The sequence below is a fragment of the Cannabis sativa genome, chromosome 5 (genome assembly GCF_029168945.1).
Source record: "Cannabis sativa cultivar Pink pepper isolate KNU-18-1 chromosome 5, ASM2916894v1, whole genome shotgun sequence".
In the NCBI taxonomy this organism is placed as follows: domain Eukaryota; kingdom Viridiplantae; phylum Streptophyta; class Magnoliopsida; order Rosales; family Cannabaceae; genus Cannabis; species Cannabis sativa.
In genome coordinates, this window is record NC_083605.1 from 34,017,750 (window position 1) to 34,042,511 (window position 24,762).

Consider the following 24,762-nt stretch of genomic DNA (forward strand, 5'->3'; position numbering starts at 1 on the left):
TCCTTATCTGGGCCGCCCACTATGCATAGGCTTTTACCATTTTATTTTTTCATTATTTTAATGCCATACAATTCTAACCTAAACCTAGAGGACATTCTATAAATAGAAAGTATTGGCTTCAGGAAACTCATGACTTTGAACATTGTTTCCTTCAGACAAAAGCCAAGCCGCCCCTTCTTTCTCTTTTCTTCTCTAAAATTTTGAATTCCCTTGAGTGAATGAGTAGTGCCCACACACATCAAGTGGTACCTCAATCATAGTATGTAAGACTTTGGAAAATCAACCATCAAGAAGGAGAATCAACATCAAAGAAGGAGAGAAAGAGATCCAGATTCAGATCTTGATTATGGTCTGCTACAGAAAGGAATCAAGGGCTAGAGATCTGAATGGAAGGAGTCATTATATTCCGCTGCACCCAATGTAAGATTTTCTAAACTTTATGTGTTTAATTTCATTGTTTTAGAATTCATATTAGGGTGTTAATCAAACATACTTGGTAGTATGTTACGTGGACCTACTGAGGCTGAGGTTGAAGAGAAGGCAAAGTCAGGTCGTTTGATAGTAGAATACTTTAATGGAGATCCATCCATCAGCATTGGTCGACTGCGCAGCGTCTTTGAGAGTTGCACTGAGAAGGATGATGTTTACAAGCTGGGTTTAGTGTTGTTTGTAGGGCTGCACATTTGGACCCACACACTTGAAAAACCCGAACACTCGCCCCGACCCGCAGCCAAAAAAACCGCCCATCGAAAAACCCGTATGGTCGGGTCGGGTTGAACCCGGAAAAGCCTAAAACGGGTTTCGGGTTCGGGTGTGGATAAGCAGTTTATTTTCGGTCGGGTTGTAACTTGTAACCCGAAATTTATATTTTTTTAAAAAAAATAATATTAATAATACTTAATTATTTATTAATCAGGAATAGGATTCACATTCAGAAAAAAAAAGACTATTCATTACTAAGTCTAAAAATTATTGGTCAGCTTAAGTATTCATTAATTAAGTTGTTGTAAATTTAATATTATTCATTTTTTTAATCAAATTCCAAAAAAAGAATTACCAATAGTCAGACTCACCTCACACGACTTCTCACTTCGAATCTCACTCTCTCAGTTCATACAGTTTAATTAATAAGTAAACCTAGAATCCCTTTTCTTTACAATTTCGCCCTTGCTTAGTGAAAATTCACAAAGTAGACATAGTCTAACTTTAGAATTATAATTGATTAATAAAAATCAATTAACTGAGTCTTACAAGCAATATGGTCTCAACTAGTATGGGGACCATGGGTCTATATATCCGAGCTTCCAATAAGCAGATCAAGAATTTATATCTTAAATTCACTGACTTATTAATTCTTTGTTGAATCCATGATAGAACTTAGAATTGCACTCTCAGTATATAGAACGCTCTATATGTTCCACGATATAGATACGTCATTAGTTATCCATTGTTATAATCCTAATTTGATTAATGATCCTCTAATAGATGATCTACATTGAAAAGGCACTAAGTTACCGTTACACCTCCAATGTATTTTATCCTTAAAACACTTAGCTCCGTATAAATGATATTTCAGCGAAGTGAAATGAGATCTCCACCATTTATCTCTGTTTAGCCAAGCTCGAAGGATATCATCGTTTCACTTCTAAATGCCTATAGAAGTTATAGATTCCATATTTATGTTAGCGCTCCCACTCAATTATACTATCATGTTCCCAAAATGTACTTATCACCCTGACCCAAAAGTATAGGCTTAACTAACAAATCAAAGAACATGTATAATACTCTTGAGATCGAACCTAAACATATCAAGATTAAGATTATTTGATCTAGGATCAACAGGTGATATTGAATTGAATTGATATTACGGTAAATTTTAATATATCTAATCAAAGTTCAATATCGGTCCCTTCCGATGTATACTCTATACATCCGATGCTGGTAAACTTTGCCAATGTCCTGGAAAGGACATAACACTTATCCAAGGTGTAAGAATACCTATCGCTGATTATCATGTCAGTCTAAATCCTGTGAACTGACAAATCAGGGAATAAACTTTCGAACATATAATCAAGATTATATTCCACTGTGCTGACAACACTATAATCATTAACATGTTGATATGTTCTGGACTTAAATAGAATTCATACAGTATGTAAATAATCATGAAATAAATCATGTGAACCATGCAACATTAAATGTTATTTATGATCTATATTAATAAGTAAATCTGATTATATTGAAATGAGTTTTATTTAGGGCATAAAACCCAACAAACTCCCACTTGCACTAATATAAAACAAAATGTGCATTTCAAATAATCTCAACACCTTGATTTACAAATCAAGTGTAGTAGTAGTAAACTCCTCGTAATAGGATCTGACAGGTTGAATTAAACCACAACCCTTTATCCACCATTACTCTTCCTTAATCACAAAATTATTGATAATGTGAAATGCCTCTCTATATGTCTACTCTCTTGGGATACTGGATTCTATACCTTTGGCAACTGCTTTTGGTTATTCAGGAAATAACACTTGTAGTTAAGGCAGGTTGGAACGGTGCCACAGTTGTATAGAACTTTCCTTAGACTGAATAAGTACCTTTCCTGCAACTTTAACATTCAGTCTCTCTCTGGTAGACCAAGAGACTTCAAATAGGTTTTTACACTTCTCCGAAATCACTACTCCACCCCCAGAGTAATCACCATCTTATCAGCAAACTTTCTAGCACAAAGGCAAGTCTCGAAATCTGATGTGGTGTAGTCTAAGAGTTTTAAGCACACCCTTATAGACTAACATATAGTTCCTCTTCTTAATCTTAAGATTTACTTGATTGTCTTCCAATGTTCCTCTCCTGGATTAATCTGATACCTACTCATTACTCCCACTCAACAGCAGGTGTCTGGTCTAAGGAATACTAAAGCATATCTGAGACCTCTCACTGTTGATTTAAGAAATTCTTTCATGGATTTATCTTTTCTGGAATAGTTGATACTTTTCCTTAGATAAATAAAATTTATGCCTAGAAGTCGAGAAGCTTCTATAGATTGCCATTAGAAAGAAAATGCTTCAGCATCTTACTAAAGTAAGTTGCTTGCATTAGAGTAAGTAATTACCAGGTATACCATAAGCCATAGGTTTAGTTAAACTCAAACCTATAATACTAGGAACATGAAGTTTTTTTAAGTCCATTGAATAGACTTATTAACGAAAATTTCCTTTTATGTCCTTGTAATAGAAAAATTTAGGTTATTTCATGTGAATGGATTAAACCATAGTTCTATTGGCTTTTCTTCTTAGTTTCTTATCTTGAGAATCCATTACTTGTTTAAACTCACAATGGATTTTAATCACTAGTGTCTTCCAAGTCATAAGAAGGTGAGTTCCTAGAAACTCTCCCACTACGACAAGGTACCGTGAATTATGTCTAAGAAAACTAAATGGTATTGACCTCTTCGGTTGTGTTAAGACAACAGAGACAGTGGGATCATCATATGAAGAATAAGATGATAGAACACTTTTAGAATCAAGAAAAATATCTCATTTATTTGCTACTTTATTTTCAGACTTAGTCATTTTTCTTAGAAAAGTTGTATTTGTTTAAACAAACACTTTCTTATCTAATGACTATGGGATGGTCCACCCCTAATCACTTAGAATAGCTAACAAACCATGGTTAACAGTTTTACCTTTTCTTAAGATTTTGATTAGGTCATCCATGAATCTAGTAATGATTTACACTAAGTACCCAACCATTGCATCATTCTGAAATCGTATTACCATAGAAGGATTTAGGCAACAACTAGTAACTAATCAACAATATGCGAATCTAATTTCTGGGGAGGTAAGTTTGGATATAATTAAAAAAATCATTTTAATGATCTTTGAACTGCATATCTACTAACTATTTCTCCACCCCTATCAGTTCGCAAGATCTTTAACCACTTACCTTAATGGTTTTCCACCATTGCTAGAAATTAATAAAATTTTTCAAACATTTCAAATTTCTTTGCATAAGGTATAATCTAGAGTGATCGTTTTAAGAATATAACGATAAACTCATATCCACCCCTGAATGTACATCCATCTGCGAATGAGATGAACTTACTTTCAGTGGATGTAAGCATATTAACTCTTTGCAGAGATTGATCTTGTCAAAACCACTATGAACAAGATACAAATGCCATAGATTAATAAAAAATGTGGTTGTGTTTATTGATGACTTAGGTATAGTTACATCAAAGAGTTCTTAGAATAGTACAAGTGGATCTTGGTCACAGAATACTAAACTCATATTCTATACAGTTTGCATCCATTTATAGAAAATGGTATTAAACACTTGTGAAAGTGTAACTGTATTGTATCCTGGAATTAGAAATATAAGAAAATTTTTGTTTTGAATCTAAAATTAAAGTCAAAGACTTAAATTTATACCAAATATAATGAGTAATTCTTTCTTGGACCACCACTACTAATTTAAACTCTAAGTCAGATTTGCCCATACAAGTAGGAGATTTCTAAGATTGAGGACTTATATCATTTTGGAATAGAATTTTGGGATTATAATCATATGCGTCATTTAATTTCTGAAGAGAAAAAATAGAATGACATGAAATGATATATAGACCATTTATCCAATGATATGTTATTGAGCTAATTCGAAATGAATAAGCTAAGAGGAATTAGGATAATTTCGTTTATAAATAAGAATCCAACGATGCTTCAATTAGCGAGAGTCAAAGTAATCTTATTTATACAATCTTCTTGTTTCATATCGTAAAAATACTAGTTTAAGGTGTCATCAATTGATGAACAGCTAGATGTTGCAAATACAATATTTATCTTTCGAGATCCAACACTATTATGTATGTCTAATGGTGAAAATCTATTAGGGATTTATCTCATTAGATAAACAAACCAAGTTAAACCAACAATGAAGATTCGAAATTAAACTACAATTTAATAACAGAAAATAACATGGTTCAATATAAATTCATACACAATTCAGAAATTATTAAACATGTAGCAAGTAGGAATGACAAGTGAAAATACTAAAACATACAATCCTAAATAATTTCCAAGGTCTTCAACAAACTGATATCAGTGTCCCGTTTAGGCGAGAGTCAAAGCTACCATCCATTGAATAGAGTTGTCAGCTCATCTAAAATGTTAAACATTCTAGCAACCTTTTATTCGATCAAGATTGGAATCCAGCGTTGTCTCGTTTAGGCGAGAGTCAAGGCTATTCTATCTTATGAGCTTCCACCATTGTTTCATATTTTCTAAGTCAAATACAGTCCCCACCATTAGGGTGATCCATACCATATAAAATACTTACAAAGCTACTTATCTTTCGAGATTGAACAGTGTTAACTTGCTAATGAACGTTCCTCCATTAGGGAGGATTACTCACTAAAACAAAAGCTATGTAAAACCAACAATAGAGATCGAATGTCCTAATAATAAAGCTCATTATTTAAAGTGTATTTTCTTCTAATATTTAGTTTAATCTATTTATTTTAAATATATATATTTATTTAATTAAAATTTCCAATTTAGAAAGAAAAATTCTAAATATAAATTTTAATTTAATATTTATAAATTTTACTTAGATGGATATGAAGATAACATGAATTATTTCCATCTTAGTAATAATTTCTAATAAATATTTAGAAAAATATTTAATTTAAGTTGTTACAAAATTAATTTAAATTAATTTACAACTCAAATTTAATTTTCTATAAATATATATTGCATTTCAAAAAATTGAAGTATTTAAGAATACAACTTTCAAAAAAATGCTTTAAAATAAAATAAAAATAAATTCTGGAAAAATTATTCTAATTTAATGTTGGCCCAAAATTAATTAATAAAATTAATTTACAACAAAAAATATAATTCTCCTATTTAATTAAATATATAAGAAAAATTTCAAATATTTATGTATCATGATGAAAATCAACTTAAACATTAATTTTCTATTTAATTAAATACACTAGAAAAATACTTCAAGCAAAAACAGATAATATCTATCTAGATTTTCATTGACTAATTAATTCATTTTCTAATTAAATATATTTTACTTCATTTATTTTAATTAATCATTAAATGAAAAAATTATTGATTTAAGTTGGTCCAAAATTAAAATAAATAATTTACAACTTTAATCTATTTTTCAAATAAAATTCAAAATTTCTGCATTTAAGAAATACAATTTCGAAATTGTGGAAAAAAGATTAATAAAATAAAATAAAATATATTTTGAAAATTATTCAAATTTAAGTTATATGAAATGAGATTTCAAACTTAAAATAATTTTCAATTTTAATTAAATAACATGAAAATAATAATATTGAAGTATCATGATTAAAATCAACTTAAATATTAAAATTTTTAATTTAATTAAATGTATTAAATTCAATAAATAAATAATTAAGTATAGAGAAGACTTAATTATTAATTCTAATTTAATACTAGGAAAAATATACTTAACTTAGATTGTACCAAAATTAATTATTAAACAATTAATTTCACAATCTATGATATTTTCCTAATTAAATATTAGAAAAAATAACTAGTTCTAGAAATAACTATCTAGAATAATGTTATTTACTAAGTGTTTTTCTAAAATTAACTTTAAAATATCAAATGAAAATTAAATTTCATATATTTTAAAAGTTAATTATGTTGCTAATTCAATTTTAATTAGGTTAGACTAATATAATTAACCTAATACAATTATTTAAATAAGGCAAATGTGCCTTCACAGTTGGGGTAGTTCATGTGAGGGGAAGCTGGGTTCAGTATGTCGTACCCACTTCTATTGGCCCCCAACTCTCACACAAGGCCCAAAAGAGAGGAATTTAACCTTTAAATAAACAATTGTTATTCATTGAATAAGCCCAAATCCAATTGGGCCTAAATAAATTTACTTATGTTAAAATTTATTTTAGCAACCTAGTCCATTTACTTAGTAAAACTTAAATGAGCTTCCTATATGCATCTAAGCCCAATAGCAAACATATAGGCTCACACAGGTCAAATGATTTGGATGGGCCCTATCATGTTACTAGGTTTACACAGATGAAAGAAATTGTAAAATTTACCTGTTACAAATTATTTATAAGATCTATTGACAATTGGACTATGATTAAAATCAGATTATTAGATTTGTCAACAAGTTAATCATAGCAATTTAGATCAAATAAATAATAGGTTTGTAAAAAAAAATTTGAATACATAATAATATAATCAAACAATACAAACAATAATAACTGATCTGAAATATCTGGAAAGTAAGCTAAAATATCTCAATTTTAAAATTTAAAATAAAATTAAATTTTAAAATAAATATCTTAACTAGAATTCAAATTTAGGTTGTTAGAGAATATTTGAAAAAATTAAAAATTCAACAAACTCCTAAATTTCTTAAATTCTAACAAAAAATCAAAAATATCTAACCAATTTTTTAAATATCAAGTTTATTCAAAATTTAAATTTATTTAAAATTTCCAATAAGATAATATAATATAATATCTTGAATTTTAAATTTAGATATTTTATTATATTCTGAGTCTCATAATTTAATAAATTTAAATATTTCATAAATAAACTAATTGAAAAATAAGATATTTTATATGGTTAGAATATTAAAAAAAAAATAAGTTTGAAAAAATTATAGTTTAAAACGCTAAAATATCTATTCAAACTAAACTAACTAATTTTTCAAATTTCATGTTATTTTTTGCCAAAATATAATTTTAATAAAAAAAATGTCTAATAAGATAAAATGTTAAACCTAACATATTCCTAATCTTATAGTTTTAATTAATAAAATATATTTTGAAAATAACAAATTTGAAAAAGATATGATATGGTTAGCAAACTTTTAAATTTGAGCAAGATTATTTTAAAAAAAATAATATATTAATATCAAAGTAAGATCATTTAAAATTTAATTAAAAATAATATCTGATCTTATAATTAAAATAAATAAAATAATCTAAAGTTTTAAAATTAACCATAAGGCTACTTTGTGAGAAATCAAATTTTCAAAACGCAAAGCCTATTAATATCTGAAACAAATTTTAATTAATTAAAAAATAATAAAAATTAATTTTATTCTGACAATTAGATTTTTTATTGAAAATTCAGATTCTACACAAAATTCTACAAAAAATTGGCTTTTGTTATGACGAAAACAAGTTTGAGGCATAGGGGTATGCATTGCATACCCCTGCGCGCGCGGATGCATGGTTTTGGCCTAGGAAAGAGGCTCCAAGCAGCCTCATTTGACCAAGGGACGTAGGCGCGAGCTGCCCTTCAGACAGGGGTGCTGTCCGAGCGTCCGCGCGCGCGTGCGTGCATTCAAATCCTGATATTTTCGTCCGACTTCAAAAAATCATAACTAATTCATAAAAAATCCAAATTAGGTTCTGTAAAAGCCTAAATTTATTAATTTTTTGTCTACTTTCTAGAGAAAATAATTCCAGATCGAAATAAACAAATATTTCAGTAACATATATTGCGATTTCTAAACTATCATTAAATAAGCACATAAACCACATGAAACCATCCAAATCAACATATAATGTAACGCCCTAATGCTAAGGCACGCTACAGTGCTTTTTCAATTATTGTGCAATCTTTGCTAATCAAAGAAATTTCTCGAAAAACGTGTCAAATTAAAACTTTTGCTTTAAATATTAAACTTTGTAATATAATATAATATTTACAAATTCCGGGATCCCGTTTTCAAACTTTGTAAAATTTACTTTTCAAACTATACATTTCAAAATACACAAGTTCTAGGTCGCACAACGACTTTCAAAATACAACTCCCAGATGTCCTGAGACCGAACACTCCAGGTCGCGCTGCTTGACATGTACAATCTCACCCGAGCTCAGGTTCATTCCTGTTCAGCCTTCACCTTTCCTTTACCTACACATGGAAGCAGAAACTGTGAGTCAACAGACTCAGTAAGAAATGCATATAACATACCATATAATTTCTGACCTGTAAATAGGCGCCCATACACCTATTTACAGAGCTTAACAGATGAGTATGAACGTTCAACACCAGGGTACAACCACTATACCACATACACATCGTACCTCACTGTACGAGTGTTGGTAGGGTTTACCCCGAACACTGAGTAACACTGAGTGATGTACCACACACCTTAGCATTTTCCCATGCCTGTGTTGGTATCACTGTATCGTACTCACAACCAAATAATCACTATACCAATGCACTCTATAACTTATTCATACAAGTGTTGGTAGTGCTTAACATAATTCAAGCATGCATATATAAACACATATACACACATTCAAATAATCACATCATACATTATACACAGTTCTTACCTGTTTTCCGAATTCAAGTGTGCTGGCCGACCTGAACGGAATTCTCGTGCTAGATGGATGCCCTAATCACAATAATTGTAACACAGATGAGTGACTCACCAAACCACTTTCCGGGACTTAAACTTGAAACTAAAAGTTCCCCTATCGATAAACCTCATGGCAATACCCTAAATATCTCAAAATTGGCCAAAACTAGGGTTCTGGAATTTCCCCCAACAGGCAAACCGGTTCCCAACCGGAAATCCGGTTCTGGGTCACCATCCGGTCGACCGGTTGGTACAGGTCCCCCAGAACCGGAATTCCGGTTCTGTGCTGGGAACCCAAAAATTCCCCCCATAACCTCAAATCTCAACCAAACTTTATCAAACTCTCCAGTACACCTATACAATGCATAAACAACCATTTCCAACCAATAATTCACAGAACAAGCTAATAAATCAAATTATGCCATTAAAGCTCAAAGCTTTGAACTCTAAACTTAAAATTGCATAAAACCATCAACACCTATTAAAACCAGCAGCTAGGACTTAGAATCAACTCAACTAAACCCTAAAATTCGAACCCTAGGCACTTCAAACCTTAACAACCCCTAATTTACAATTTCACATATTCAAATCAAAGAAAGAGCTTAAAATCACATCTTCAAAGGTTCTAGAGCTTTACCTTAGATGAAACCTCCTTGAATTCTAGCTAAATCCCAGAAAAATAGGATGAACAAGTTGATCCTTGCCCTGGTTTGCTTCAGCCGAAGGAAAGAGAGAGAGAGAGTTCAAGAACAATACAATTTTTCCAATTTTCCACAAATGACAAGAGTTTTTCCAATAACTCTTTGCTGAAAATAAACCTAGGTTAGGTGTCAAACACCTAGGCAGCCACCTACTCCCCATTTGTCCAAATGACAAAAATGCCCTTTAATGTATAACTTAGGTATTTCTAAAGCTAGGGGTAAAATGGTCAAATTCCATAACCCCGCTCAACCCCGATAATTTATTTCCTCTAAAATATTTCCCACTATAAAATAAGGTTCTAAACTTACCCATGTGATCAATCTAACCATCCATCGCATTTTCCGTTGTCGCCGAGCAAAATTACAAAATTAACATATTTCACATATAAGCTAAATAATACCCCTAGAGTTTAATAAAATCTCAAGAATTGAGAAATTATAACTCTAATATTTATTTCTAAATATTGGGATCCATAATTAAATTAATTTACAAATAATAATAAAATAATAAAATAATAAAAATTAGTGCTAATTGCCTTTACTAATCCAAATTACTAGAGCGATCATTACATATAACATCGTTTTAATTCATATTTCATGAAAGTAAATCATTACCATGGCTCTGAGGCCAGTTATTGGATATATTTTACCGGATCTAGATTTACTAACAAGTATGTTTCATTAACATCCTAATATGAATTTTAAAACAATGAAATAAACACATATAAAGTTTAGTAAACCTTACATTGGGTGCAGCGGAATATAATGACTCCTTCCGTTCAGATCTCTAGCCCTTGATTCCTTTCTGTAGCAGAGGATCACCAAGATCTGAACCTGGATCTCTTTCTCTCCTTCCTTTGATGCTAAATCTCCTTCTTGTTGGTTGTTTTTCCACAGTCTTACACACTATGATTGAGATACCACTTGATGTGTGTGGGCTCTCACTCATTCACTCAAGGAATTCAAAATTTAGAGAAGAAAAGAAGAGAGAAGTGGTTCGGCCTAGAGAAAAGAATAGGAGGCTCAGTTTTCATCTGACAAAGTTAAGTGTGAATGAGAGCCATCACTATCTATTTATAGGTAACCACCTAGGTTTAAGTTAGAATTATTTGGCATTAAAATAATGAAAAAATAAATGATAAAACACATAAAGGGTGGTCGGCCATGGGCTTGGATAATGGGCCTCACTTATGCAATTTTGCTGTTTTATCATTTCTGCATCTCATTTTCTCAAAAACGCCAATTTTCAAATTCAACCATTTAAATGCCAATTCTAATTATTTAATAACTAAAAATTAATTATTAAATAATATTGTCATTTAATATATTTATTAATGAGACATATAAAGTCTCTTAATTAATAAATAAACCTAGAATCCCTTTTCTTTACAATTTCGCCCTTGCTTAGTGAAAATTCACAAAGTAGACATAGTCTAACTTTAGAATTATAATTGATTAATCAAAATCAATTAACTGAGTCTTACAAGCAGTATGGTCTCAACTAGTATGGGGACCATGGGTCTATATATCCGAGCTTCCAATAAGCAGATCAAGAATTTATATCTTAAATTCACTGACTTATTAATTCTTCGTTGAATCCACGCATAGAACTTAGAATTGCACTCTTAGTATATAGAACGCTCTATATGTTCTACGATATAGATACGTCATTAGTTATCCATTGTTATAATCCTAATTTGATTAATGATCCTCTAATAGATGATCTACATTGAAAAGGCACTAAGTTACCGTTACACCTTCAATGTATTTTATCCTTAAAACACTTAGCTCCGTATAAATGATATTTCAGCGAAGTGAAATGAGATCTCCACCATTTATCTCTGTTTAGCCAAGCTCGAAGGATATCATCGTTTCACTTCCAAATCCTTATAGAAGTTATAGATTCCATATTTATGTTAACGCTCCCACTCAATTATACTATCATGTTCCCAAAATGTACGTATCACACTGACCCAAAAGTAGGCTTAACTAACAAATCAAAGAACATGTATAATACTCTTGAGATCGAACCTAAACATATAGGATTAAGATCATTTGATCTAGGATCAACAGGTGATATTAAATTGAATAGATATTATGGTAAATTTCAATATATCTAATCAAAGTTCAATATCGGTCCCTTCCGATGTATACTCCATACATCCGATGCTGGTAAATTTTGCCAATATCTTGGAAAGGACATAACACTTATCTAAGGTGTAAGAATACCTATCGCTGATTATCATGTCAGTCTAAATCCAGTGAACTGACAAATCACGGAATAAATTTTCGAACATATAATCAAGATTATATTCCACTGTGCTGACAACACTATAATCATTAATAAATTCATATGTTCTGGACTTAAATAGAATTCATACATTATGTAAATAATCATGAAATAAATCATGTGAACCATGCAACATTAAATGTTATTTCTGATCTATATTAATAAGTAAATCTGATTATATTGAAATGAGTTTTATTTAGGGCATAAAACCCAACAGTTATATTATATATATATATTATATAGTGTAAATTTGTAATGTAGAAATGGAGAAATTTTAAAATCCAGAAATTTTTACAATAATATTATAAATTTACAATAATTAATATCATTTACAATAATAGTTGGGTTATGTTAAAGTTTAAAATGCGAAATTTTTATAGGAAAATTCAAATAAATTAATTTCTTTTAAATCTATCAAAGATAACATATATTAAAAAATATTATATATATTTTTGTAAATGATTTTTTTAGTCAATATTGTATATAAATTAACATTGTAAAATTTTTTGTTAATATAGATTACAAAGAGAAGATTTGAAGATATCCATTTTGGACTAAAAGAGTGAAAGTGACTGAAATTTAAGACAAAAAAAAAAGTCAAGACATTATGGTAAACCTATACTCTCATTTTTTATTTTTAAATTAAGATTAAACATATTGCAATTGATGGCTATTGGCTAATACACTATTTAATATTTTGTTAATTTGCATAAATCTATTGATTTTGTTTGGAAATAAATTTTGTATCGAGTGATATCACGATTTGGTCTTTGTATATTGTTATAATTTGATCTTTGTATTAGGTACTAAATGATGACAATGGTGTTAATGAGGAACAACCTCCTCTTGATGAAATTCCTACAGATAATGGTACGGATAAGGGTAAGGGTAAGGGTAAGGGTGCTAAAAAAAGGGGTAGACCTCCTACTGTGCCTATTCCTAATCCTAAGAAGAAGGGAAAGTCTGATGTTTGGCTTCATTTCACTAAGGAAGACAATCCTCCCCGAGCTACAGAGGATGATGATGAAGAACCTCAACAACCTCGTGTTCCTAAATGTATGTGCAACTATTGTGGGAGTGATTTTTATTGTGACACTAAAAAATATGGGACTAGTCATCTATGGAGTCATTTGAGAAAAGTGTGTGAGCTTAGTCCACTCAAAAATGAAGATGAAAAACAGAAGATTTCAAGTTTCGAGCCTCTTAAGGGTGGCAAGGAGGGGGATGGCCAGTTAGTAGCTGATTAGAGCTCAAATTTATACATTTTAAGCCTTTAATTATATATATAAAATTAATTAAATTAAATATTTTTGTAGTTTTCTATTGTAAAATTTTTTGGATTGAAAATATTTAATTTAATTTAATTTTATATTATTATTCATATTTGGGAATAAATATAAATGGAGTCTAATATCATATGTATACATGTAAACTTGTATAGTTAAATATACATGTTCATATATATACTAATTAATCTCTTTGAGTGTGGACTTATACAGGATTTATGGGTTTGACTTGAAATAAGAGACATATGAATATCCATTATTCCTTCATACATTAATAAGCCCAAAGAACATCATTCCAGCTCAATTACTCCAGGTCCAAGTTTCATATTATATCTAGTAACAATTGGCCACGATCAAGACTATATCCACTCAAGCTATGTATATGCGAGTCCCACTTTTGATGCACGGAGTGACCGCAAGCTAGACCCAGTTGCCCCTTTCTCTCCAATTTTCTCTCCTGCATGGTCCCATGTTCTCCAATGTGTTCAGCTTTTTGAGCAAGAATTTCCCACTACCTGATGCACGAAAAATATCAGTTATTGAGATTATTTTGGCTCTATAAATAGGATCATTATGGAGAGCAAAATAATCAGATTTTACCTAGAGTTATTATACCAAAATTGTGTCTTTTCTTTCTTTCTTCTTTATTTTGTTTTATTAATTTTGGTGTAAAGACAATGACTTTTCTAGGCTAATTTCTTTGGCAAGACTAAGTGTAAGTTCATGCAATTTTTATTCTTCTAATATATTGATTCTCTTTGTTCTTCAGTTTCACATTTGTTATATTAAATTTCTCTTCTTCTAAATTGCACTTTAAATTTAATAGTACCTTTTATATAAGTTCAGTCATGCTTTTCTTATGTAAGTTAGGCTATTAATTATTAGAGTGTTTATTATATTATATGATTTTTACTGCATTCTGCCAGTGGTATTTTGTCGATTTAAATTATATAATATGATAGTATTTTTAGAAGTAGTTTTAATTTAATTAGAGAACATATTTTTCTAGTGAGCTTAATCATATACATTTTTCAACTATAATTAATGGTGTAGAATTATAGTTGAGGTTAAAGAATCAATTTTATTAGGAAAATATAATTGCATGTACAAAGCTTGTGTCTTCCATAATCATTTTCTGATCACTTCTCATTTTAATTACTTGTTTAATTTTTAAAAATCATTTCTCAATATTCTCATCACATTCAAGGTTCATATTTTATTCTTGTAAAATTACTAATTGTCCTTTTGAGTGTATTTTTCCTCCCTGTGGATACGACATATAGCCCGTTTACTACCGCGACCGCAGTGTAACTAATTGGGCGACATCAATTTTTGGCGCCGTTGCTGGGGAGGTTTCTGCGCTACAAGAGGTTAGTATAGTAGTTTTATTTTTTTTTTTATTTTTTTGTCTCTCTTTATTTGTTTATATCAAAAATAAAAAAAAAAAACTTTTTAGTTAATATAATATAATTTAGTTTTTTTTTAAAGTTATGTATAGATTCAAAAAAAAAATCATTATATATTATTATTATTATTATTATTCTTTACTCTTTTAGTAAAAAAAAAAAGCAAGTGCTTTTTTGTTTAGTTTATTTGTTAGTCGTATTTATTATTTTGCTACTATATTAGGGTGTTAGTTTTTTTTTTTTTACATTATTTTATTTTGTGTACTTTTTTTTTTAGGATTAGCCATTTTTTTTTATTTATTTTAGGTTAGTTGTAGACTTTTATCCTTTAGGCTAAAAAAAAAAAAAGAAAAATTGTGCATAAAATATTTTCATAAACTTTTTAGTGCAAACCCAATTGTGTAATGGTAAAAGTAGTACAAACTGAGATCATTCTGTCTAAGAAAGATTGGCTTTAAAGGTTTGTGATAGAGTACCCTCTACACTTTCTAGCAACCCCGGGGAGTTCTAGTAAAAGTGTGGGACGAAGCGGTACCTTGGCAACCTTCCCAATCGGCCTGGGAATATCTTGTGTGAATACCCTTGCATTATTACATAGTTGTAATTTACATTATTTAACAAGTGAAAATACACACACAAAAAAAAAAGTGAATGTCACGAAATAGAGACAAATTAGGGAGATTTGTAAAACAACAAATTGAAATTTTAGAAAACTCTCCTAAATCGTCTTCTTCCACTCGTTCTCATTCACCACCATCACCCATACTTCCTGCACTTCCAATGATGGCTCAACAACAGGAAATCCAACCAAGAACGCTACAGGATTATCTACATCCTACGCGTACGGCCACACCTTCATGCATAATGTATCCCATGAATATGCCCAACTTCGATTTCAAACCTGGCATGATTCAACTTTTACCAACCTTTCATGGTATGGAAAATGAGAGTCCATATGTGCATATTCAGGCCTTCGAAGAGGTGGTGGCCACATTCAACAACCAAGCTGACATCATTAACTTGGTGAGATTAAAGTTCTTTCCTTTCTCACTCAAGGAAAAAGCCAAAAGTTGGTTGTATTCTTTAAGGCCAAGGTCTATTGGGACATGGGAAGAAATGACAAAAGTATTTTTCTCTAAATTTTTCCCACCCCATAAGACCAGCAACCTTAAGAGGCAAATCTCTACCTTCACCCAAAAGGACCACGAAACATTTCATCAGGTCTGGGAGAGGTTTAAAGATTTGATGGGCCAGTGCCCACATCATGGATACGAAAGTTGGCGTCTTGTCAGCTATTTCTACGACGGTCTCACAGCCGACAAAAGACAATTTGTACAAATGATGTGCAATGGCGACTTCCTTCAGAAAGATCCCGAAGAAGCTTTGGAATATCTTGAAGAAATCTCTGAAAAATCATACACATGGAATGCGCCAAGTCCTACGGACAAGCCACGAACAGCCGAAGTCTACCAATTGAAGGAGGAGGATAGTGTGAAAGCTCAACTTGAAGCTTTGAAAAAACAATTTGAGGCTTTCAAAACTCAAGAAGGTAAAGCACTCCAGATGGCTGCAAAAGTGGAAAAGCAAGAACCATGCTTCATTTGTGGAGGGACTGATCATCAACCACAAGAGTGCCCTAGTCTTAGTATGTTGAGGGGAGGAGATGAGGAACAGTGTAATGCCTTAGGGGATTACACGAAGCCTTATAATGCCTACTCCAACACATACAATCCTGGTTGGCGTAACCATCCCAATTTTAGTTGGAAGGATACAAGTCAAAATCAAGCATCTGGGAGCCAATGGAAACCTGATCAACAAAATAATTCTCTTGAGAATTCCATGAAAATTCTCGCAGACTCTCAACTAGAGTTCAGGACTTATTTTGCTCAGGTGATAGAGGAATTGAAGGACATAAAGATTCAATTAACAAAGTTAAATGATTCTTCAGCCATTCAAGAGCGTGGTAAGCTTCCCGCTCAGCCTCTAATCACTCCCAAAGGGCAACATATGGCACAAACCTCTACTTCTTCAGAGTCTAATCTTAAGGGGGTTAATGCCATAACTACTCGAAGTGGTCAAAGTACAGTATCACCATTACCTAAGACAACTAGTGCACCAATGCCTGCTTCAGATGCTAATATGCCACAGAACCCTCCAGTGAAGGTGCCCTTCCCTCAAGCTTTGAAATCTTCTAAGAATGTACTGGAAAATCATGGTGAAATCCTAGAAAATTTAAAACAAGTGAAGATCAACCTGCCTCTCTTGCATGTGATCAAACAAGTACCAGCATATGCCAAGGTCATCAAGGATTTATGCACCATGAAAAGAAAACACCATGTCAAGAAAACTGCATTCTTGACAGAACAAGTAAGTGCGGTGATTGAACAAAAGATACCGATCAAATACAAAGATCCAGGTTGTCCTACAATCGCTTGCCAAATTGGGACACAAGGATTTGGTCAAGCTCTCCTAGACTTAGGCGCAAGTGTTAATCTCATGCCTTATTCAATTTACTTGCAACTAGGCTTAGGAGAAATCAAGCCCACATCTGTGGTGCTACAATTGGCTGACCGCTCAATTAAAAAGCCACGAGGAATAGTTGAAGATGTCTTGATTAAAGTTGGAAAATTCTATTACCCCGCTGACTTTTTGATTTTGGACACTCAGTCTGAGGTTAATACTGAGTCAAAAATTCCCATCATTCTCGGTAGGCCTTTCCTTGCAACAGCCAATGCTCTCATTAACTGCAGGAATGGTCTCATGAAATTATCTTTCGGGAATATGACTATGGAGGTCAACATTTTTCATGTTGCGAAACAACCACCAGACGAGGAGGAAGATTGCTATCATACTGATGTGATAGACACAATTGTTGAGGAGGAAGTTCTTTTGCATGATGATTCTGATTCTTTAAATGATCTCCTCCATGACTTTGATACTGAAAATATGCTTTATCCACCTGAGGAAGCTAATGTTTCTTCCATTCTTGAGATGTCCCAAGATGAAGCATCACTGTCGCAATATGAGAATTTGCGATTCCAAACCCGATCTATGAAACGCTTCTTCGGGTCCATGTGCGATATTGACAAATTCTGGTAAGAGGGTAGGCTTACCTGAGGAGATCACCTTTGTGACTCTGGCCTACCCAGAATGATCAGGTTGTTTCTATTTCTGTTTATGTTTATATTTTATTCACTATTTATTTCCTTTGTTTTTGTTTTGTTTTTTTTTTCGAGGATCAATATCGTTGCTATCCATTGTTGCTTGCTCTCCAGGTGTTCTCTTTCCCTATTCTTTTAATTTTTATATATTTAGACATTGAGGACACTGTCTGATTTTAGTTGGGGGTGGTGAGCATATTCAAGCGTTTTTCTTAATTTTTTGTCATATTAATATTTTCATGGTCAAATTTTTCAAAAATTATTCATTTATTCTTGTAAAATATTATTTTCAAGCCAATTTTTGCTATCTTTATTGCTTAGAATTTTTCTGGAGTTAAAAAATGCACATGCCAAACTTTGTGGTAAGATGGTTGTTAGCACATATTTGCTTAGAAAAGCTACCAAGTTTAAGTGTTTATGTTTTTGTGAGTGGCGAGATTTGAGAAAATAATTTTTGAATTTTTATTGATTCTTAGAAATGGTTATAATTATTTTGGACATGGTACTAGGGTTTGATTGGATGTTGCTTTAAGGGATAATTTTTATAGACAAATCTTATTAGGGAGCCTTTTTGTAATTATTTTCTTGTTAGAAAAAAAAATGATACAAGAGCAACATTTCTATTATTACATGTTGCCTCTTGTTCAAAAAAAAAAAAAAAAAAATTGCAAGAGCAACATTTCTATCCATTTGTCTAACATGTTGCCTCTTGTTTGAAAAAAAAAATATAGAAAAGAAAAAAAGAGTTTGTAGTATTTCATTTTTTTTATTTGTTTTGGCTCCTAGAATAAATGTAAAAGATTGTCTATTTTTGTTTAAAAATCCCGAAAAGCTGGTTTGTGGTACTCTTATGGTGGTTTGTCCAAATAATTCATAATCTATCTTCGTTTCAATATTTATTCAAATGTTTGTCCTAAATTAATCTATCCTTTTCGAGTGCTCACTTTTCAATTTCCAACTCCATGAGTGAAATCCTTAGCCATGAATAAATATTTTCAATACCTGTGAGGCAAATGGAGTTGAGACTTTTACTTGGTATATTTTTCGAAAGCATCTATGTGTTATGGTTTGTGGTAAGAAGGTTCAAGTTTGGTGCACACACTCACAACTCTAGATTTATTTAAGGTAATTCTGTATAGTTCTTATTGGCTTGTTACTAATATTTTGCTTGAATAATTGGGCCATTTAAAAAAATATATATATTTGACCTGAAAATATGATGTTGATATTCTTTTGGTTCGCTTGAATTGCTAGAGACTAGCAATAAGCTAGTTGGGGGTTGTGATTAGAGCTCAAATTTATACATTTTAAGCCTTTAATTATATATATAAAATTAATTAAATTAAATATTTTTGTAGTTTTCTATTGTAAAATTTTTTGGATTGAAAATATTTAATTTAATTTAATTTTATATTATTATTCATATTTGGAGATAAATATAAATGGAGTCTAATATCATATGTATACATGTAAACTTGTATAGTTAAATATACATGTTCATATATATACTAATTAATCTCTTTGAGTGTGGACTTATACAGGATTTATGGGTTTGACTTGAAATAAGAGACATATGAATATCCATTATTCCTTCATACATTAATAAGCCCAAAGAACATCATTCCAGCCCAATTACTCCAGGTCCAAGTTTCATATTATATCTAGTAACAATTGGCCACGATCAAGACTATATCCACTCAAGCTATGTATATGCGAGTCCCACTTTTGATGCACGGAGTGACCGCAAGCTAGACCCAGTTGCCCCTTTCTCTCCAATTTTCTCTCCTGCATGGTCCCATGTTCTCCAATGTGTTCAGCTTTTTGAGCAAGAATTTCCCACTACCTGATGCACGAAAAATATCAGTTATTGAGATTATTTTGGCTCTATAAATAGGATCATTATGGAGAGCAAAATAATCAGATTTTACCTAGAGTTATTATACCAAAATTGTGTCTTTTCTTTCTTTCTTCTTTATTTTGTTTTATTAATTTTGGTGTAAAGACAATGGCTTTTCTAGGCTAATTTCTTTGGCAAGACTAAGTGTAAGTTCATGCAATTTTTATTCTTCTAATATATTGATTCTCTTTGTTCTTCAGTTTCACATTTGTTATATTAAATTTCTCTTCTTCTAAATTGCACTTTAAATTTAATAGTACCTTTTATATAAGTTCAGTCATGCTTTTCTTATGTAAGTTAGGCTATTAATTATTAGAGTGTTTATTATATTATATGATTTTTACTGCATTCTGCCAGTGGTATTTTGTCGATTTAAATTATATAATATGATAGTATTTTTAGAAGTAGTTTTAATTTAATTAGAGAACATATTTTTCTAGTGAGCTTAATCATATACATTTTCCAACTATAATTAATGGTGTAGAATTATAGTTGAGGTTAAAGAATCAATTTTATTAGGAAAATATAATTGCATGTACAAAGCTTGTGTCTTCCATAATCATTTTCTGATCACTTCTCATTTTAATTACTTGTTTAATTTTTAAAAATCATTTCTCAATATTCTCATCACATTCAAGGTTCATATTTTATTCTTGTAAAATTACTAATTGTCCTTTTGAGTGTATTTTTCCTCCCTGTGGATACGACATATAGCCCGTTTACTACCGCGACCGCAGTGTAACTAATTGGGCGACATCAGTAGCTGTGGCCTATAACAAAGAAGCTTGTAGGACCGCCCTCAACAATACATTGTGTTAGATGAGTTACTATTTCGACATGTTGAGGGTGAAGGTTTCAAAAGATTTGTGAAAACACTCCCACCTAGATTTGAGATCCCTTCTCGAATGACTGTTGCTCGAGATATTTTGAAGTTGTATCAAGAAGAGAAGGTGACATTGAGAAATATTTTGAGACATGAGAGGATATCGATTACTCCCGATACTTGGACTTCTATTCAAAATATGAATTACATGGTCATCACTGCTCATTGGATTGATCATGCTTGGAAGTATCAAAAAAGAATTATCTATTTTTGTCAAGTCATCGATCATAAAGGAGAAACTATTGGTAAATAGATTGAGACATGTTTAAGAGAATGGGATATCTCTAAGTTGTTTATCATAACAGTAGACAATGCTTCCTCTAATGATGTTGCCATTAGATACTTAAAGAGGAAGTTTAAGGAGAAAGAGAATGGACTTATTTTGGAGGGGAAGTTCTTACATGTGAGATGTAGTGCCCACATAGTGAACTTAATTGTTATTGAAGGCTTGAAGGAAAAACATGAGTCTATTGCTGCAATCAGAAATGCGGTGAGATATGTTAGGTCTTTTCCTGCTAGGCTTAAAGCTTTTAAGGAAGTAGTGGTGCAAGAAAAGATTGAATGTAATGGTCTTCTATGTTTAGATGTCCCAACAAGGTGGAACTCAACATTCTTGATGCTGAACTGTGCAATAAAATTTAAAAAGGCATTTCAAGAGATGGCAGAGACAGATGTACTTTATATGAAGTACTTTGATGAGGTTGACAAAGATGGGAAACCAAAGGTTGGGCCACCCATTGAAACTGATTGGGAGAATGCAAATGTGTTTGTGAGATTTTTGGAGACCTTTTATAATGTAACATTGAAGTTTAGTGGGTCTACTTATGTAACTACAAATAAGTACTTCATTGAGATATGCAATATTCGGCAAGAGTTAGCCGATTTTACAGTTGATGAAGATGAGGATGAGTTGTTGAGGAACATGGCGCATAACATGAAATTCAAGTATGACAAGTATTGGGGAAAGCTTGATGATTGTAATGAGGCACTTCTAATTGCCTTGGTTCTTGACCCTAGATACAAACTTGATTATCTCTATCATTGTTTTAGCTTTACTCATACGGAGTTAGAATGCAAAAAGATGGTGAAAGGGGTGGAACAAACGATTCAGAGTATGTTTAATCAATATAATGATTTAGCATCAAGTATTGATCATTCAATCACTCAATTACATGCTTAAGCTCAACCTATTGATGATGGTGGCTCTTCCTCATTTATCGTTTCTAGTCGACCTAAAGGCAAGAAGTCTCGTAATGTCCATGATGAGTTCGTGGCACGAAGAATGGAGAAAAATGGCGGCAAGATGAAAAATGAACTTGATAAGTATTTTGAAGAGGAAGTTGAGCAACCAACTGAACAATTTGATGTTTTAGGATGGTGGGCTAGTAGTGGGTGCAAATACAAGATATTGTCCCTCATGGCACGTGATGTGCTAGCTATACCGGTTACCACTATTGCTTCTGAGGCAGCATTCTCAGCTGGGGGTCGGATTTTGGATCCTTTTAGGAGTACACTTAGCCCAATGATGGTCGAAGCATTAATTTGTCTCAAGAATTGGTGGAGCGGATCACATCAACCCATTGTTGTGCGATAGTACATGGATGAAGAAGAAATACTTCAAACACAAGCATTGCTTGAAGAAGGTAATTTTAGTTTGTTATATTTTATTTTGATTTCCATAATTTAAGTTTAATATCATAATATTTATTTTACATATGCACATTTATTATCTGATTAGTTTATACTTTTGATATTTTACAGAGATTCTCAATAACAATACTATAGGCACTTTTTCTGCTCCTTCAACCTCAACAAGTCAACAACAAGGCACGGCATTGGATTGAAAATGTTTATTATTATACTTTATTATATTTAATTTATTCATTTCATTTGCTAATTTATCCTTTTTTCATTTTAAAAAATATTGAAAGGTTTGGAACTTTGGACTTGGAGGACTTTGGAGTTTGTTAAATTGGACAATAGATACACAAAGAGAAGAACACAATATACACAAGGGAAGTAAATACTTTTGAATAGTTATGAAGATGAATTATTGATACTTTTGGTTATGAAGTTTGAATAGTTATATTTTGGATTTTGGGACTTTTTTATATGATCCATATGGATATGGATTAAATTTGGACGTTGGAACTTTTTGATATGATACATATGGATATGGATTAGATTTAGGATTTGAGACTTTTTAATATGATCCATATTGATAGATTGATACTTTTTGAAATGGATATGGATTAGATTTAGACTTTGAGACTTTTTTGGTATGATCTATATTGTATGGATTGGATATGGATATGGATTAGAATTTAGATTTGGATGATTAATACTTTTTTGATCAATAGTATTATATTTTAAATTTTGAGACTTTTTGTGATATGATCCATAATTTCATATTGTTTAGATTGGATATGGAGTCGATTAAGATTTGGATTACTAATTTTTTTTGATTAATAGCTATATTATGTAGACTTTGAGACTTTTGTTATATGGTCTATAATATTGTAGATTAGATTGGATAATGGATATGAATTAAACTATTTTTTTTTTTCTTTTATGGGTTTTTGATTGAGTTTTGGTTCTAGTTTTTTTTTTTTTTTCCATGTATACGCTTTCATTAATAACTATAGTGTTTTTTTTTTTTTTGAAGTAAAATAGCTATAGCCTATAGTGTTGTTAGTAATTGTAATTATGAAATAATGAATGGGTTTGAATGAGTTTTGGTTCTAGTTTTATTTTTCATTTATATATTTTGATTAATAGCTATATCTTTAGCTTATAATGTTGTTAGTTTTGAATATTTAAATTGTTAAGTAATTGTGAATAATGAATGATTATTAATTTGGACAAATAGTTTAGTTTAAGTTTTGAATTGAATGTCATTTTTGTAATTGGGTATGAACCAAATTTAATTCACTATTCAAGCCCAAAAAATATTAATTATAAAAAAAAAAGGTCCAACTAATGTTAAAAATAAAAAAAATGGTATTTTTAAAAATTAAATTTTATTTCAGCCCATAAATTAAACATTCGGGCTTAGCCTAATAGGACCCGAACCCGACCACACCCAACCCGAAAAACCCGACCCAAAACCCGGTGCACCCGTACACCTGAAAATCAGGTTCGGTTGTGTATTTCCAAGACCCAAAGCCCAAAAATCCGAACCCAAAAACCCGAAAACCCGACTCGTGTGCACCCCTAGCTGTTTGTGATGGGTGTTTTGACTGGGAAAGAGGAGAAGACCCTAGTTCTGCTAATTATTATGAGAATGGCTGACGACCTTCTTTTTTTCTACCAGTACCCGTGGGGGAAAGTTTCTTTCAACTTGTTGAAAGATACTTGGAGTAAGGACTTAGTAGAAAAGAAGAAGCATAAGGATAAGAAGATTGAAAAGGGAACAACTTAGAAGGAGTCGAAGTACTTTGTCTATGGATATACTGTAGCATTGCAGTATTGGGCATATGAGTCCATACTGGAGCTTGCTGAGAAATTTGCGATCAAAAAATCGCACAGTTTTCCTAGAATGGTGAACTGGGAGAGTAAGGAGGTGCCACTCGGCAAAGAGGAAGTCATCAGATTATTTGCAAGAAATGTAAGTTTTTTAATTCATTTTATTTTTTAATGTTTATTTATTTATTTCATTTTAATCCCAATCTAATAATAATTTTGTTCTTATTTGCAGTTGACAGTGTACTCCGTTTTATGTCCGCGAGCTCATGAGGCCGA

The 24,762-nt window shown here is 31.5% G+C and overlaps 1 protein-coding gene and 1 non-coding gene across 2 annotated transcripts; one reads left to right on the top strand and one right to left on the bottom strand.

The window, feature by feature from the left end:
* The first annotated feature begins 15,731 nt into the window (after positions 1-15,731).
* On the top strand, positions 15,732-18,179 carry LOC115717882 (uncharacterized). The gene has a single exon (XM_061116388.1). The coding sequence runs from the start codon at positions 15,732-15,734 to the stop codon at positions 18,177-18,179; it is 2,448 nt and encodes an 815-aa protein (XP_060972371.1).
* On the bottom strand, positions 16,245-16,351 carry LOC115718192 (small nucleolar RNA R71). The gene has a single exon (XR_004011777.2). It is a non-coding gene; the product is annotated as a small nucleolar RNA R71 (small nucleolar RNA).
* Positions 18,180-24,762: the final 6,583 nt, after the last annotated feature.